The sequence below is a fragment of the Cutaneotrichosporon oleaginosum genome, assembly GCF_008065305.1.
Source record: "Cutaneotrichosporon oleaginosum strain ATCC 20508 chromosome Unknown ATCC20508_contig01, whole genome shotgun sequence".
NCBI classification, from domain to species: Eukaryota; Fungi; Basidiomycota; class Tremellomycetes; order Trichosporonales; family Trichosporonaceae; genus Cutaneotrichosporon; species Cutaneotrichosporon oleaginosum.
In genome coordinates this window covers 1,652,756-1,667,137 of record NW_027072170.1, presented here as the reverse complement: position 1 = coordinate 1,667,137, position 14,382 = coordinate 1,652,756, and the positions used below count along the sequence as shown (strand labels likewise).

The following is a 14,382-nucleotide window of genomic DNA, read 5'->3' as shown; positions in this document are numbered from 1 at the left end:
GCTTCGTAAGCTGATCAAACTGCCGCATATAGCTGCGTATGCGTTCGCTTGGCAGTTTGGTCCCAAGTTATGTAGGCGGCGCAAAGATGGGCCGCACAAGCGGCAAAAGGTGCTGCGGGCCACGGGCTGATGCGACAGCTGTCGGGCCGTTTGGCCGGGTGACGTCTGTTGACGCTCCGCCAGGCATCCGCCATTCGCCATATCGCCATCCGTGGGCCCTCCCCACGCCCACCCCACCCCCACTCCCGTTCCCCGCGTGTGGTCGTGAGACATTACCCCAGCTCCAACGCCGGCGCCAATGCATGACATCTGATTCCAAGTCGGGCTCACATATCTGTATATCATCCTCCCCACTCCATAGATTGAGGTACGATGAGGCGCCGCAGATAGACGATGCTGACAATGCTGACGAGCTGACGAAGAGATGGAAGACGCCGCGTACGCCGCCACGCCGTCAGTGTCACCTTTGCTTCTCCCCCCAAATTCCACTTCCCTGCCATCATCTCGGACCGTGCTTGAAAGCTTGAACTTGGGACCTGTGGTCTGTGCATAACGTCGCTTGGCTCGCGGAGAGGCATATCTCCCTTGTCGTCGGAGGCAGCAGTTTGGCCGGTCCCCGCCCTCCGGCGCCCGTTGAGCCGTCGAGTGAGTGGCGCGAGTGCATGAATGTCAGACGATGAGGGAGAGAGGGCATCGCTTGAGGGCGCGTGCGGCGGCGGCGGCGGCGGCGGCGGCAGCGGCAGGAGGCAGGAGGATTAGTACCACCCTGGACAGCGGCGCTAAATACATGCACCCCCCACGCAGTACCTGTTGAGGTTCCTGCGTGTTCCTAATAGTTCCTAATAGTTCCTAATAGTAGTACCCCCTCGCACATCGCCCACATCGCATCGCACACATTGCACACCCTTCCCTCCCTCTTCCCCACCACGCTCCATCGCTCATCTCTCCTTGATCATCACTCATCCTCTTTCCTCCTCATCCTCCATCTCCCAATCCTCCCATCACACACCACTTCCACGCCCCTCCCCACACCCACGACTCTCTCCGTCGCTCTCTCTTCCACCCTCCGCTACTGTCGCCTGGACCCCGCCTAGCGCCTGACTCTACCCGCAATCCACGCGACTTGGCCCGCGCCAGGGCTCCATCGCACCCACACATACCACATCCTTGTCGACTTTCCTCCACCCATCTCTAGGCAATCACCACTCTCAAGTCATGGACAAGTGGCGCCGCTTCGGCATCGGCGGTGGCAACGCCGCAGGTGCCAACGGTACCACTGCGCCAGCCCCTCCAGAATCCCCTCCTCCCGAGCCTAAGGGCAAGGAGCGCGCTCTCGACGAAAGTCTCTGGGGCCTCGAGAACGTGAGTTTGTCCACCTTTTCCCCCGCCCACCACCTCGCTGACTCGCAAGTTCGGTAACACATGTTACTGCAACTCGATCCTCCAGGCGCTCTACGCGTCAGAGCCATTCCGCGCCTTCATCGAATCCTACCCCGACGTCGCTAAACCGTATAATGCTCTCGGCGGCGCAATAGCTACCGAGCCCATCCCTTCCCCCAGCCCAGACGTAGCCAAGCCTAACCCAATGGAGTCGCCCACTGCCAACCCTTCTGCGAAGGAGAAGCGCGGAGGTCTCCTCGGCCTTGGCAAGTCTAAAGACAAGGCGCAGCCACCGAAAGCTGTCCCGGCGCCTGCCCAGCCTCCGCAGCAGCTTCCACCTCCCATCATCCTTCCGGCGGACCCGTCCTTCCCAGAAATGACCCTTCTGGCGACCATTCAGACGCTCTTCCATCACATGAGCACATCCCTCCCGCATCACCCAGCGGTTCCGAAGACTGCTCCCCCGTCGCAGCCGAACGGCGCATCGCCTTCACCCGCCGGAGCCGCTTCACCAAACTCAGCGACGACTGTAGTACAACTCGGCCCGAATGGTCAGCCCATGGGCCCCTCGCTCTTGGCATCATTGCCGCCTCCTTCTTGTGCTCGCGGTGGAGGACCGTACCATGCGGGCACTCTAGGCCGGGGTGTTGTCCGACCCGAGGATGTGTTGCGAACCGCGCGTCGGCATAACAACATGTTCGGCGGGCAGCAGCAGCAGGACGCCCACGAGTTCCTGGGTTTCGTGCTGAATCAGCTGGCCGAAGAGGTGGAGCGTCTTGACTCGGAGCTCAAGGAGCGTGGGCAAGAAGTCACCAACTTCAAAGAGCGCGGTATGACTTTCATCCACTCGTTGTTCCACGGCGTCCTCGTCAACGAGACGCGGTGTCTCAATTGCGAGACGACCAGTTCGCGCGAGGAATCGTTCCTCGATCTCTCAATCGACATTGAGCAGCACTCGTCGCTCACAGCATGTCTGCGCCAGTTTTCGCACTCGGAAATGCTCTGCAGCACAAACAAGTTCTACTGCGAGACCTGTTGCGGTCTCGTGGAGGCTGAGCGACGCATGCGCATCAAGAGCTTGCCCAACATCCTCGGCCTGCACCTTAAGCGGTTCCGCCAGGACGACATGGGTCGGTTGCACAAGCTCTTCTACCGAGTCACCTTCCCTCTGTCCCTGCGAGTGCCGTGCACAACCGAGGACACGGAAAAGGCCGAGAGGCTGTATGAGCTCTTCGCGGTTGTTGTCCACATTGGAAAGTACGTCTGTGGTGCAGACCCCAGGAATGAACGCTGACGGGTTAGCGGCCCCACTCACGGCCACTACGTGACTGTTGTCCGGTCCGAGGATGGCGGGTGGGTCATGTGCGACGACGAAAACATCGAGCCTATCAGTGTGGACGACCTCGCCAACTACTTCGGTGACAACATCACCGGAGCAGGTTACGTGCTCTTCTACCAAGCGGCTGAGCTCGACCTCTTGTCCCTGGGCCTCAAGAAGCTTCCTCAACCAAAGGTCCGCCCACAGTTGCCCATGCAACTCGTCGAAGAAGCGAAGAAGGTGCTGGCCCCCGTCGCTGAGGTCTCAGCTACGCCGGTGGCTACCGCGCCCGCGAGCCCGGCTGCGAACGCTGCCTCAGTTCACCTGCCCTCGCCGGCGGCGCCCACTACCCCAGCGATGCCCGCGGCCCCTGTTGTGCCGGTGGCTGTGCCCACCGTGCAGGTTGCCGCGGCTGCCCCTGCCTCGTCGCACCCGTCGACGCCCTCCAACCCGTCGTCGTCTGGCACGCCGAACGGGAGCATGCGGAGGGAGCCGTCGTCTTCGACAAACTTCCTTGCCTCGGCGTTCATGGAGCACAATTCGCCTGCGCGACGCAGAGAGCCGTCGATGTCGCGCCCGGCGGGCGACAAGGCGAACCGCTGGTCCATTCTCAAACGCAAGGACGACCCGGCCCACCGCCAGCCGCTGCAGCGGCAAGGCACAGCCACGACGCTCGGCACGCTCGGGACGGACAGCACGAGCACGAGCAGCATGCACCACGACAATGCTGTCGAGCATGCTGCGCATCACAACCACGACCTGAGCTCGTCGATGATGTCATCTCAGTCAGCGACGAGCGCTGCCCCGTCGTCCGGGACAGGCCGCTCTTCTCCGCCCGGCCCCGCCAGCGCGCCCCCGTCGGCCATGCCAAGCCACAGCAACCTGGGGCGCAACGCGTCGTCAGCGCGCGCAGATCGCGTGAGCGGCATGTCGACATCGAATGGGTACGGCGGCGGCACGTCTCTGGGCCGCAAGCTGAGCGACCGTACCGGTCTCGGCAAACTGTCGCGCACGACGAGCTCTGGCTGGAAGATGGGCTTTGGGAAGAAGGGCAAGGTCGACGAGTAGTTGTAGCGTCTTGGCCATGTAGTAACAACGTATGCATATGCGTACCCGCAAGCCCTTTTTGAATAATACACTATCACCTGGTGCCGTACACCTCGCCTGCGCGCGTCTCGAACGCCTCGACCATCTTGTCTGCCACCTTGGGGAGGACGGCCTGGCTCGCGATGCGGTGCAGCGGGTTGGCGAAGGAGAAGGTCAGGTCGATGGTGAGGAGGGTGGAAGAGGCGGTGGGGCCGCCGGCGCCGGCTGGCGCGAAAGACCAGGTCGTCACGAGGTTCTTGAAAAGCGGGGTGCGCTTGGATGCCGTTGCCTGCAGTCAGCGGGAGGCCGAGGGGAATGTGCAGGTCGGTAAAGGCATGCCCACAACATTACGATCATACCCCACTCGGCTGACAGTGCCGCGGTCACTGCGACTGGTGGGGTAGCCGTGGCCACCCTCTCTGCCGTCTCCAGCTCATCGCCTCGACCGGTCCTCAGTGCGCTCTGCCGCTGCGCTGTGACGCTCGCTGCTCTCGCTCTCCTCGGGTTCAGGCACACTCACCGAAACACTCTCAAATGGTGTCCCCACCACGCGCGAGACATATCTCTCCTCGAGCCCGCCGAACCCGACGGCCAGCTCGGCGTCGACAACAAACGGCTCAGGTCCGGGCTTCCATGATGTCGGATATCCCTGGGCGTCGAGGACGGTGGACGCGGTGCAGAAGGGGATGAAGTCGACGTAGGCAGGCACGTCGGAAACGAGCTCATACAGCTGCGCCGGGGAGTAACTGGGGTCAGCGGATGAACGGAGCGTGTGCGGAACGCGGGTAAAGGGGGTGGCTGTTGCGAAAAGGGAGAGACGACAGGAAGGAGTAGAGCGGTAGAGGGAAAGGCTTGCCTGCGAGAGCAATGCGGCGATCGCGAGCGTGATCGACACGGGCAAGTCAATGGCAACGTATGCCTACCTCGGGCATACGATGCTTGACACTACTATCGCCACTCAATGCTATCCTCCTCCCAACCGCCACACTCCCTCTCACGGCACGCTGACTCACGGGAGGATCTTGCGCGCATGGAACCGCTGGTCGTCGCCCGAGGTCTCGATCTCGGCCCCCGGCACAAGGTTGGCCAGCTTGGTAATGTCCGGGAGGGAGAAGAAGGTGCGCGCCTGCGCCTGCGCCTGCTGCACGGGCTGTGTCCGTGGTCGGATCACGGGGCTGATAGCGGAGGATGCGGGGGCGGCAGAGATGGCGGGGAGGAGGGGACGGAGTGCTGGGCGGAGCGGGCGGGTGAGGGATGGCCCGGCGCGGGCGAGGAACGTCGGCTTCATAATGCTCGGAAGGGGATGTGGATTGGGGGGGGGGGGGAGGAGAGTAAGGAGGGGAGGGAGGGGAGCAAGATATGTATGAAGATGATACGGAGATGATATGGAGATGATGTCGAGATGGATCAGATGGGTGGCAAGTTGCGACGACGGCCTGGGCGGGAGAAAATGCTCACCGAGCCGCCGGCGGTTCGGTTCGGGCGGTCGGGCGATCAGGTCCGAGGCCTTCCGTCAAATGCCGTTCAAATGCCATTACAAAATGAGTGAGCCCCACAACCTCTCTTTCCCCCTCCTCCCCACAAGACAAGAACAGGCGCGTCGCAACGTCTGGGGGAGTCTCTCCGAGCCAACCTGCACTTCTCCATCGCTCATCGCTCATCGCTCATATCCGCTCACTAGGAACACCACTCTCCTCCCCTCCTCCCCTCCTCCCCGCCCCACCCCCTTACCACCCCACTGTCATCGCGCGCTGCTGCCGTTTCGCATGATGCTGTCGCTGGATAATGCTGCGTACCGCGTCCGCGAGGGTCACGTCCAGCGAGCGCATATCGCGGCGGAGCACGTTGCGACACTCGAAAGCGCATGCACGCTCAGCCAGCGCCGCGCGGTAGTCCGGGTCGGGGTTGCCGCGCTGCAGCGATGGATGCTTGAGAAAGCGGTGAACGGCCTGGTGTCAATCGATGACTGTCTGTCCACGCCGTTCTGACCCGCCCTCATTCCTCCCCTCACCCCAGCCAGCTTCTCTCACATACTGACGTCGCGCCTGCACCCATTCAGTCTCACAACTCACTAGAGCCATGTCGTTGCCAAACAGCGGCCCGGCGGAGAGCACCACACGCTCCCCGCCCGCCTCTTCGATTGCAAGCGCCCGCACAACATACGCCGCGAGGTCACGGACATCCAGCACGTTACCGTAAGGCGTCTCGATATCCTCCGGACAGGGGCGCATCCACCGCTCGAGCTCGCCGGGCAGCCCGGGGCCGAGCGGCTCGCCTGTCGCCAACGAGACGGGATCGTACCGGCGCCGTTCACGAAAGTGGTCCCAGAACACGTGCTCGGCGCGCGTCACCGCCGCTGCGCACGTCAGCACCGACCTCGCGACACCCACCGAGCTGCGCGATCTGCGTGTCTACCCCCTTGAGCGCCTCGTTCCACTCGTGCACCTCAAGCGCCGCCGTGTTCCACTCGTCGGACGAGTGTGTGCCCGCCGCGGTGGAGATGGCGCCTGTCGACGAAATTGCCACGATACGCTTCAGTCGCGCAGGCAGCGTCGAGAGGAGCGCGCGTACCTGGCTCTCGGCGAAGGCCGTGGCGCCGAGCGGCAGGACGATGCCGTCCACGTCGGTCGTGGCCGCGCGATACGCGCCCGCCTAGGTTAGCTAGGATGAAGGGAGACGCACAACCGTCCAGTCGCCGACGGGGGCGACTTCCACGCTGGAAGGCAGGTCGGGAATGTCAGGAGACGCGCTGGCAACACGCACGCGGAAGCCGTACGAGGCGAGGGCAGAGACAATGTGTGCGCCAGTGACGCCGGAGGCGTCCGTCAGCAGCACGAGGTCGCCGGGGTCGAGCGCGGGCATGGTGAGTGTGCGAAGCCAAAGCGGCGAGCGCAGACCTCAGTGCTTCGCGGCTGCGCGGGGGGCGTGCGGTGCGCGGGCGCATGATCACTCGCCTCCTGCTTCTACAAGTTGCGTTGCGGCCGCATCGCCAAGGCGACCAGACGACGACGCCACATGACATGCATGCCACTGCATGCCGCTGGCGCTCATACCACACACAATATGGCTCCGGCGAGTTATGTCACTGCTTCCATACCGTCCATCGCGGCCTAAGCGGCGTTGCGTTGCGTTCCAAGTCTGATGCACGCTTGGCTGTTCCCACCGACGCATGATCTACCCCGACCCTCGACAAGACAATCGCCGTGTGCCTCGGGCTGGCGTCTGCCTCGGGGAGGCGTCGATGAAACTGACTCTTCGGCGGCTGATGTTCACACCGTCTTGCTCGCATGCATACATATACTCCCAATCTCTTGAAACCTCCCTACTCTCGTCCTCTCCAATCACTAACATGCCCGCCCTCACACCTCCCGCCCTCATCCTCGTCACCGGCGCTTCGGGCTTCCTGGGCCCGTACGTGCCCCGTGAGCGAGCTAACAAAGACACATCATCAAGGCGCTTCTCGCGGCCGGCTTCACTGTGCGCGGCACCGCCCGTGACGAAGTCAAGGCCGCGTACCTGACCAACACGTTCGGCATCGACGTCGCCATCGTGCCCGACGGCGCGGCCGTAAGCCCCTTTTCGTACCCACTGACTGTAGCCGGGCGCATACGATGTGGCCGTCAAGGGCGTCGCTGGCGTCGTGCACGCCGCCTCGCCCCTCGACGTCACGAACACGGGCGACCCGGACCTCGTCATCCTCCCCGCCAAGAACGGCACAATCAGCCTCCTTGCGTCCTGCGCCACGTCGACGGTACAGCGCGTCGTGCAGATTAGGTACGCCCCTTCCGGATGTGCTAAACCAGCTCCCTTGCGGCCGTGACCAACTCGAACTGGGCCGAGGGCCGCGTTACGCTCACGGAGGACGGTGAGTCGGGACGCAGCACGGCTGACGGGAGCGTGGAACGACGAGGCGCCGGCGATCTGCGCGGCGCAGGGCGCCGCCACCCATCCGTTCATCAAGTATATCGCGAGCAAGGCTGTGGCGGAGCGCGCGTTCTGGCAGTTTTTCGAGAAGCCGCGTGCGTTCGACGGCATCGCCCTCGATTGCGCACTTGTGAGCTTTGTCACGTACACGCTGACCAGATTTTCGGCGAGCCGCTCGGCTATGCGGCGAGCAAGGGCCGCCTCGAGGGCTCGAACGGTACGTCCCCCTCTTGGAGTGCTCACACAGCCCTCCTCCTGCCCTACATGACGAGCACGCACACCGAGGCCGAGCTGCGCGCACAGACGGCGCCGTGCGTCGGCGCTGATGAGGTCGCAGCCACCGTCGTGCGCGCCCTCACGGTGCCCGAGGCGAGCGGGCGCTTCCTTGTCTCCTCGGGGCCCGTGTACTTCAACGACTATGCGATTGTGCGTTTTGCGCGAGCGTGCTGACGCAGGCCGCGGCGGTACTCGACAACCCCAACCTCACGCCCGGCCACACCGACGACGCGTACCGCACCGGGCTGGGCGAGCAGGCCGTCACGTGCGACACGGGCAAGGCTCAGCGCGTGCTCGGCATCACGTACAAGCACAAGGACGTTGTGCTGGCGGACGCGATGCGTGCCATCAAGCCTTTCCTGACCAAGTAGGGATGTAAACGATGGAACTGGGTAGATCCCGTAGTCGAAGAATGGATGCCGAGATTTCCGGCTACCAAAAGGCTCTCGACGTCGACATTGCAAGAGCCAGACGACTGTCCGCACCGACGCTGACGAGGGTGATAATGGCGATGCCCGACGGTCCATGCATTTGTCAGCCCTCGCCGCATCGTCCCGCATCACTTCGCTCCTCGACGTTGGTCGCCATCACAAGTACGCCCGACGGCTTGGCGTGCCGGGCCTGCCGGCGACCTCGGCCGGCGGATGAGGCCGAGGTGACGTTTCTCGCTTATCACTTGCACTTGTCAACATGCATACTTAATCCGCCTGTGCTGTCATCCTCACCTTCACATCTCCGACCAACATCAACATGCCAGCCGTCCAGCCGCCAGCACTCATCCTTGTCACCGGCGCCTCCGGCTTCTTGGGCGGGTACGTCTCCTCCGCCATGTAGCTGATGCAGGCACATCGTCCGCGCCCTCCTCGCCGCAGGGTTTAGGGTGCGCGCGACCGCGCGCGACGACACCAAGGCCGCGTATCTTACGTCGGCATTCAAGGGGATCGAGGTGGCCATCGTGCCCGACGGAGCAGCGGTAGGTGGAACATAGCACAACGGACCCCTCCTCCCCCTCCTCATGTCACCACCATCTAACCCCAGCCCGGCGCATACGACGCAGCCGTCGTCGGCGTAGCCGGCGTAGTGCACGCCGCCTCGCCGCTCGACACCCAGAACACTGGACACCCAAACCTTGTCATCGAGCCAGCCGTCAAGAACGTCACCGAGCTCATGTCCTCCGTGAAGGACGTGAAGCGCGTCGTGCAGATCTCTTCCATCGCGGCCGTCAGCACCTCCTTTATCAAGGGCGGCGGCGTCCTCAGTGAGGCAGGTGAGCTCCCCCCTCGGCCGCGCTGATACAGACTGGAACGACGAGGCGCCTGCGCTGTGCGAGAAGCTCGGCGCGGCCGCGCCCCCTTTCCTCAAGTACGTCGCGAGCAAGGCGGTCGCCGAGCGTGTGTTCTGGGACTGCTTCAAAGAGAAGCGCAACTTTGACGGCGTCGCGCTCAACTGTGCCCTCGTATGTCCCCCCTTCTTTTCTAGCGCTCACGCAAGGTCTACGGCGAGCCACTCGGCTACGCGGCAAGCCAAGGACGGCTGGAGGGCTCCAACGGCGTCCTCATCCCGTGGATGACCGCGAAGCACACTGACGACGAGCTGCGCGCGCAGGCGCTCCCCGGCGTCTCTGCTACAGACGGTGCGTCCCTTCTCAGCTCAGCCGGGCTAACAACAGTGGCGGACGCCGTCGTGCGCGCACTCACGACCGAAGCGGCGGGCGGCGAGCGCTTCCTCGTCACCTCGGAGGCCGTGTACGGCAACGACTATGCACTCGCCGCCGCCGGCCTCGGCAAGGACCTCACGCCCGGCAACCCCGGCCCCGCATATCGCGCCGGCCTCGAGACGGAGGCGACGCGCTTTGACACGGCCAAGGCTGAGAAGATCTTGGGCATCCGGTTCCAGGGCAAGGACGAGATGCTGGCGCAGTCGATGCGTTCCATCCAAGATTTCCTCGAGCACACAAAGTCGCGGATGTGATTAGAGTTCTATGAATACACGCTGGTGTGTATTGTGAGAGGATGCCGAGATTTCCTGTTCGGCTACTAATCGGCCGGCGCAATCGGGTGACAGTTCGGTCGCTTGTTCCGACGCAGCATCTTTGATAGCGATCATCGGAATGATATATGCTGCGATGCTTGACATCTCTTTCCCCCGCACTGACATGCTCTCTCCACTAGACTACTCGGCTCACCCACACATAGTTGAGCGGATCATTGCTTTGTCCGACACTCACGCCCTTCTCCCCCTCCGCCACCTGAATCGCGCTCTCAAACGCACCATCGACCGCAGCCTATGTAACCACCTGATCGTGTCGCAGCCTGAGGCCGGACGGTGGCTGGAGTGGCACGTCTCCTCTCCCTCCTCCACCCCACTCCGCCTTCCGACTTCGCACGCCCGCCGCGTCGCCGCGCAAATTGTCGATCCCGCGTTGCTCCTACAACGGTCGTTCTCCGGCATGCTGTTCCGCCTGGCGCCGGGCGACGTCTCCTGGCTCGAATCCACCCTCGCGTACACGCACACAGTCAGCATCCGTGGGGACATATGGTACGGCAACCGGACGCTGCCGTTCGGCGCGCTCTCGAGCGTGTTCGCGCGCGCCGTGCCACGCCTCCGTCTCCTCCCTGCCCCCACTGGAGCCTACCCCTCCCTGCACCCCTTCACGGCGCGCTGCGTCGAAGTATGTGCGGAAATACGTGCGGACACGCGCTGCGACCGCGCCTGGGTTGGCACCGGCACGCTGCTCCCGCCCGGCGTGGAGGATCTGCGGATTCAACTGCGGGTGGAAAGGCAGGACTGGGCGGGCGAGCGCGCCCGCCCCCTCGTATATCCCCTTAGCGTGAGGCGTGTGCGGGTCGACCTCGACGTTGCGCCGGGCGAGGCGGTGCGCGTCGTCGGCGACAAGCTCTTCCGCCACTTCCGGGCAGACATCGCGTGGACCGTCACGGGCCTCGACGCCGGCATCGTGCTGGCGCTCGTTGCGGCCGCATCCAGCGCGGAGACAAAGGAGGTGCGCGCGGCCATGTCATTCGGTGCCTCCGGCACCTAGGCTCTACTGCCATGCATATAGTGTACACTACTATACAATGCTCGGACTCTAGTGTAATTTTAGCGCGCCAGCGGGGCCATGACGTCGCCGCCGAGGCTTCTGCACACCTCGTAAGCGACCATCAGCAGGAGCTGCGCGACGAAGTCGACGATGGCGCTGTGGATCGGCAGCGTATAGCTATCCGGATCTAGGTTGCGGTGCCAGCAGAACAGGGTGAACAGCTGTGCGCAGATGAGGGAGAAGGCCACGCCGAGCGCGTACGCGACCCACCCCACCCAGCCGAGGTGGACATCGATCCAGCCTGTTGCGTTTACGAAGAGCAGGAACGCGCCCTGGCATGGGAAGGAGAGCACGAAGAGCACGGCGATACTCTGCGTGGGCGTGAGCCCGTCGTAAGCCGCCTGCAGGCGACCCACGACGCCCGTGTGGCTCCGCTGCGAGTGCCCACCCCCGCCCCCCGAGCCGGGGTGCAGACGTCTGTGCAGCTGCGTGCTCAGGCGATTCGCGTGGATCGCCCCGATTGCGCCCGTTAGGCCCGTCATGGAGATGGCGAGCAGAGCAAAGCCACGGTACTTGCCCACGCCGGACTCGAGGACCATGCCCGTGCCGCTCGAGATAAGCATGGCGCTGATAAGCGGGATCCAGGAGCCGCGCGCTATGTCCTTGACCCACGTGTCGCGCATGACGCGGCGAGTGAACCACAGCGCGGCGATGCCCATGATGATCACGCTGATCAGGGGCACGGGCGTGTCCATCGCGCCGACGAGCAGCGTGCCAGCCAGCGCGAGAATGAAGAGGGTGAGGAGGTCCCCGAGGCAGGCAGCGATGGGTGGGGTGATGTTGTCCGGGTCCACGTTGACCCAGCGGCATAGGACGATCAGCGCGCACATGAAGCAGCCTAGGACGAGTGCAGAGATGCCTGCAGCCGCCATGCCCGTCGCGAGAACCATGACGAGCTGCGCTGGCCCGGGCCGCGTGTATCCCTCCCGCCAAGGGTCATCGATGCTCGGGTCGGCGACGGTGCCGGGTACCGGGGCGCCGTTGGCTGGCACATCACCGAGACGATGAGTCGTGACAAGACCCAGGAGGAAGGAGAGCAGGGCTGCGAGTGACGAAATAAGGAGTGCCTGCAGGCCCAACAAAGTGAGGTTGGCGGTGATGAGGGAGCGTCGAACGCGGCGGGTGTCGAGCTCGCCAAGAGTCGCAGAGGTGCCCAACCGCGCAGATAGACACATCTCAAGGTTGCCCTTGAGGTTGCCTATCATGGGGACGAGGATGAAGAGCTCGTCAACACGACGGAACACGCGCCAACGCGCGCAATGTTCCAGCAGCTGGCCGCAGAAGACCAAGCCAACAAGAGAGAAGAGCAGCGAGGGCGTTGACTGGGGTAAGCTGGGTCTCAGAGAGGAAGGAAAGCTGCGACAGTCACACGACCACTCACCGAGAACAACAACCCACGCAGATCGGCCCACTTGCCTATTCCATCCATTCCCAAGTCGTCACCGCCGAGCAAACGGCCCTCCTCGGCAATCTCGGCCATCTCAATGCTATCGCGCTCGGCCTCGAAGCTCGCGCTGGGTCTTGCGAACGGGTGCGCAGACGACAGGCTGGCCCGGCGTCCCCTTTCTTCCCGCATGGCGTCGTCTTGTGGTGCTATTGACGTGTCCGGCCTTGTAGTGGTGAGTGAGAGGACGGGGGATGTGATCCCGTGCGAGACGCTCGACACGGAAGCACGGCGCTCGTGCTTGTCGGCGCTATTTCTTTCTTCCCAATCCCACTCGTCCGTGTTGGACGGACGCGATGCGCCCGTCGCGTTCAGCTCGTACTCGTACTCGTCGTACTCCTTGAGCCCTGCTGCTGCTGCGAGGCGGCGCGCCTGACGCACGGTTTCGGCCACGTCGCGCTTCAGGATGGGGGACATGGGCCAGGACAGCGCGAGGGGGTTGAGCGCGACGTCTGGCTTGCGGTGAATGTGTGAGTCCCAGTTGATGGAGATGGCGGTGGGTGCTTGAGCGAAGGATTGCGCGCAGTTGGTAACAAGGTTTGCGGAGCAGATGTGGTTGCGTATCTAGGTCTTGGCGGGCTCTAAGGTGTGTGGACGATATAATGGCGCAGGCGTGGCGATATGATGCTGTAGACGTATGATACAGTGCTTGACGTGAGGGAATTAAAACACGAGGCTAGCAGACGAGCAACCGAGCAGATAAATGATGATGAAGACCGAGTGGAGAGGATGGAGCACGACGAGGATGGACGCGATCGAGCGGGTGAGTATCGGAGATGGTCGGCGTCCCGTCTCACCCTGCAGCTGGAGGCGTGCGGAGCCAGCCGGGGTGGTTGTACGGTGGAGGCACTTGGCGGTGACGCCAAGGTGACTGCATTTTCGAATTCCGTCTCCACCTCAGTCGTTAGTGAAATCGCGCTCTGCTCATCCTCTCCGGCGTCCTGCGCTCTGACCACGTCGATAACGCGCGTGAGAGTGCGTTGCGGATGCACGCACCTGGTGATGAACGCTGTTGATTCGACTATAAACGCGCTGGGCGCTCGGTGGCGGCGTGATATCAAGCATTTGCCACCCAGGGCCAGATATGCCAGGCTCAGCGGGTGCATTTGCCACTCTGGGGGGCTGAGGCGGGTACATGGATCCGGGCCACAATCTCGGTTACATCTCGCGACTGCTGATGCCATGCCTGCTGTCGCCTTCAAATGTCATTGCACGCCGGCCAAGATAATAATGCAAAGGCAGCACGGCTGTTTGTAATAAGTGGCACCGCCTATCCTAGCCACCCTGTAACATGCGAATGTCCGGCAAAGTGCAGATCCACTCTCCTGTTTGTTTCTGAGAAAGCCTGGCTCCTGAGATTGACCGGGCGCGATTCAACTGGGCAGGCGCCGCGCCTCATCTGGCCTGAAGGCGGCAGCCTGGATGCACTTGCCCAGTACGGATGGTCCCAGGTACGCTCTCCACAGCCTTGTCAGCGCAGGTAGAGGTGATCTCGAAGCAAGTGACCTCGTGCATGAAGTGGCCTAGGTTCGCGACGTTGTCGGGGCGGTCGAGTATTATTTGACACTGGAAACTGGCCTTGCTGCGCGGATCTTAGGCTTCTAGGGCTTTTCTGATCGATGCCGTGGAGTGCGTTTTGTGGTGACCCAGGATATATGATTTCGTTGCGTTCCTACCTGCTGATGCTTTGACAGAATTGTGCTATCAGGCGATCGATAAGGCCGGATTGCTGACAGGAACACCGGCGCCCAGGCCGTTCAGAATGTTGCTTTGGTGCTTGGGTTGCATCTGCGACAGCCTCGCCTCATTCTGCGGTCATAACGAAGGGAGCCGCCTATGCATGAAGAGACCCCG

General features: G+C 63.0%; 7 protein-coding genes across 7 annotated transcripts; 3 read left to right on the top strand and 4 right to left on the bottom strand.

Moving 5' to 3' along the window:
- Positions 1-1,215: 1,215 nt before the first annotated feature.
- On the top strand, positions 1,216-3,766 carry COLE_00680 (uncharacterized protein; the record flags this gene model as incomplete). The annotated part of the gene is made up of 3 exons (XM_018422055.2): positions 1,216-1,362; positions 1,412-2,637; positions 2,683-3,766. The coding sequence occupies 3 exons, from the start codon at positions 1,216-1,218 to the stop codon at positions 3,764-3,766; spliced, it is 2,457 nt and encodes an 818-aa protein (XP_018282050.1).
- Positions 3,767-3,839: 73 nt separating this feature from the next.
- Positions 3,840-5,072, bottom strand: COLE_00679 (uncharacterized protein; the record flags this gene model as incomplete). The annotated part of the gene is made up of 3 exons (XM_018422056.2): positions 3,840-4,073; positions 4,305-4,530; positions 4,798-5,072. The coding sequence occupies 3 exons, from the start codon at positions 5,070-5,072 to the stop codon at positions 3,840-3,842; spliced, it is 735 nt and encodes a 244-aa protein (XP_018282051.1).
- A 439-nt stretch (positions 5,073-5,511) lies between these two features.
- Positions 5,512-6,646, bottom strand: COLE_00678 (uncharacterized protein; the record flags this gene model as incomplete). Its single annotated transcript, XM_018426358.2, has 5 exons — positions 5,512-5,538; positions 5,581-5,733; positions 5,857-6,140; positions 6,175-6,436; positions 6,467-6,646. 5 exons carry the CDS (start codon positions 6,644-6,646, stop codon positions 5,512-5,514), a joined length of 906 nt encoding a protein of 301 aa, XP_018282052.1.
- Positions 6,647-8,734: 2,088 nt separating this feature from the next.
- Positions 8,735-9,955, top strand: COLE_00677 (uncharacterized protein; the record flags this gene model as incomplete). The annotated part of the gene is made up of 6 exons (XM_018419492.2): positions 8,735-8,796; positions 8,828-8,957; positions 9,023-9,251; positions 9,283-9,440; positions 9,476-9,617; positions 9,654-9,955. 6 exons carry the CDS (start codon positions 8,735-8,737, stop codon positions 9,953-9,955), a joined length of 1,023 nt encoding a protein of 340 aa, XP_018282054.1.
- A 184-nt stretch (positions 9,956-10,139) lies between these two features.
- COLE_00676 (uncharacterized protein) lies at positions 10,140-11,024 on the top strand (the record flags this gene model as incomplete). Its single annotated transcript, XM_018425123.1, has 1 exon — positions 10,140-11,024. The coding sequence occupies one exon, from the start codon at positions 10,140-10,142 to the stop codon at positions 11,022-11,024; it is 885 nt and encodes a 294-aa protein (XP_018282055.1).
- Positions 11,025-11,083: 59 nt separating this feature from the next.
- On the bottom strand, positions 11,084-12,513 carry COLE_00675 (uncharacterized protein; the record flags this gene model as incomplete). The annotated part of the gene is made up of 2 exons (XM_018420185.1): positions 11,084-12,406; positions 12,466-12,513. The coding sequence occupies 2 exons, from the start codon at positions 12,511-12,513 to the stop codon at positions 11,084-11,086; spliced, it is 1,371 nt and encodes a 456-aa protein (XP_018282056.1).
- Positions 12,514-13,109: 596 nt separating this feature from the next.
- COLE_00674 (uncharacterized protein) lies at positions 13,110-13,712 on the bottom strand (the record flags this gene model as incomplete). The annotated part of the gene is made up of 1 exon (XM_018419493.2): positions 13,110-13,712. The coding sequence occupies one exon, from the start codon at positions 13,710-13,712 to the stop codon at positions 13,110-13,112; it is 603 nt and encodes a 200-aa protein (XP_018282057.1).
- Between the last annotated feature and the right edge of the window lie 670 nt (positions 13,713-14,382).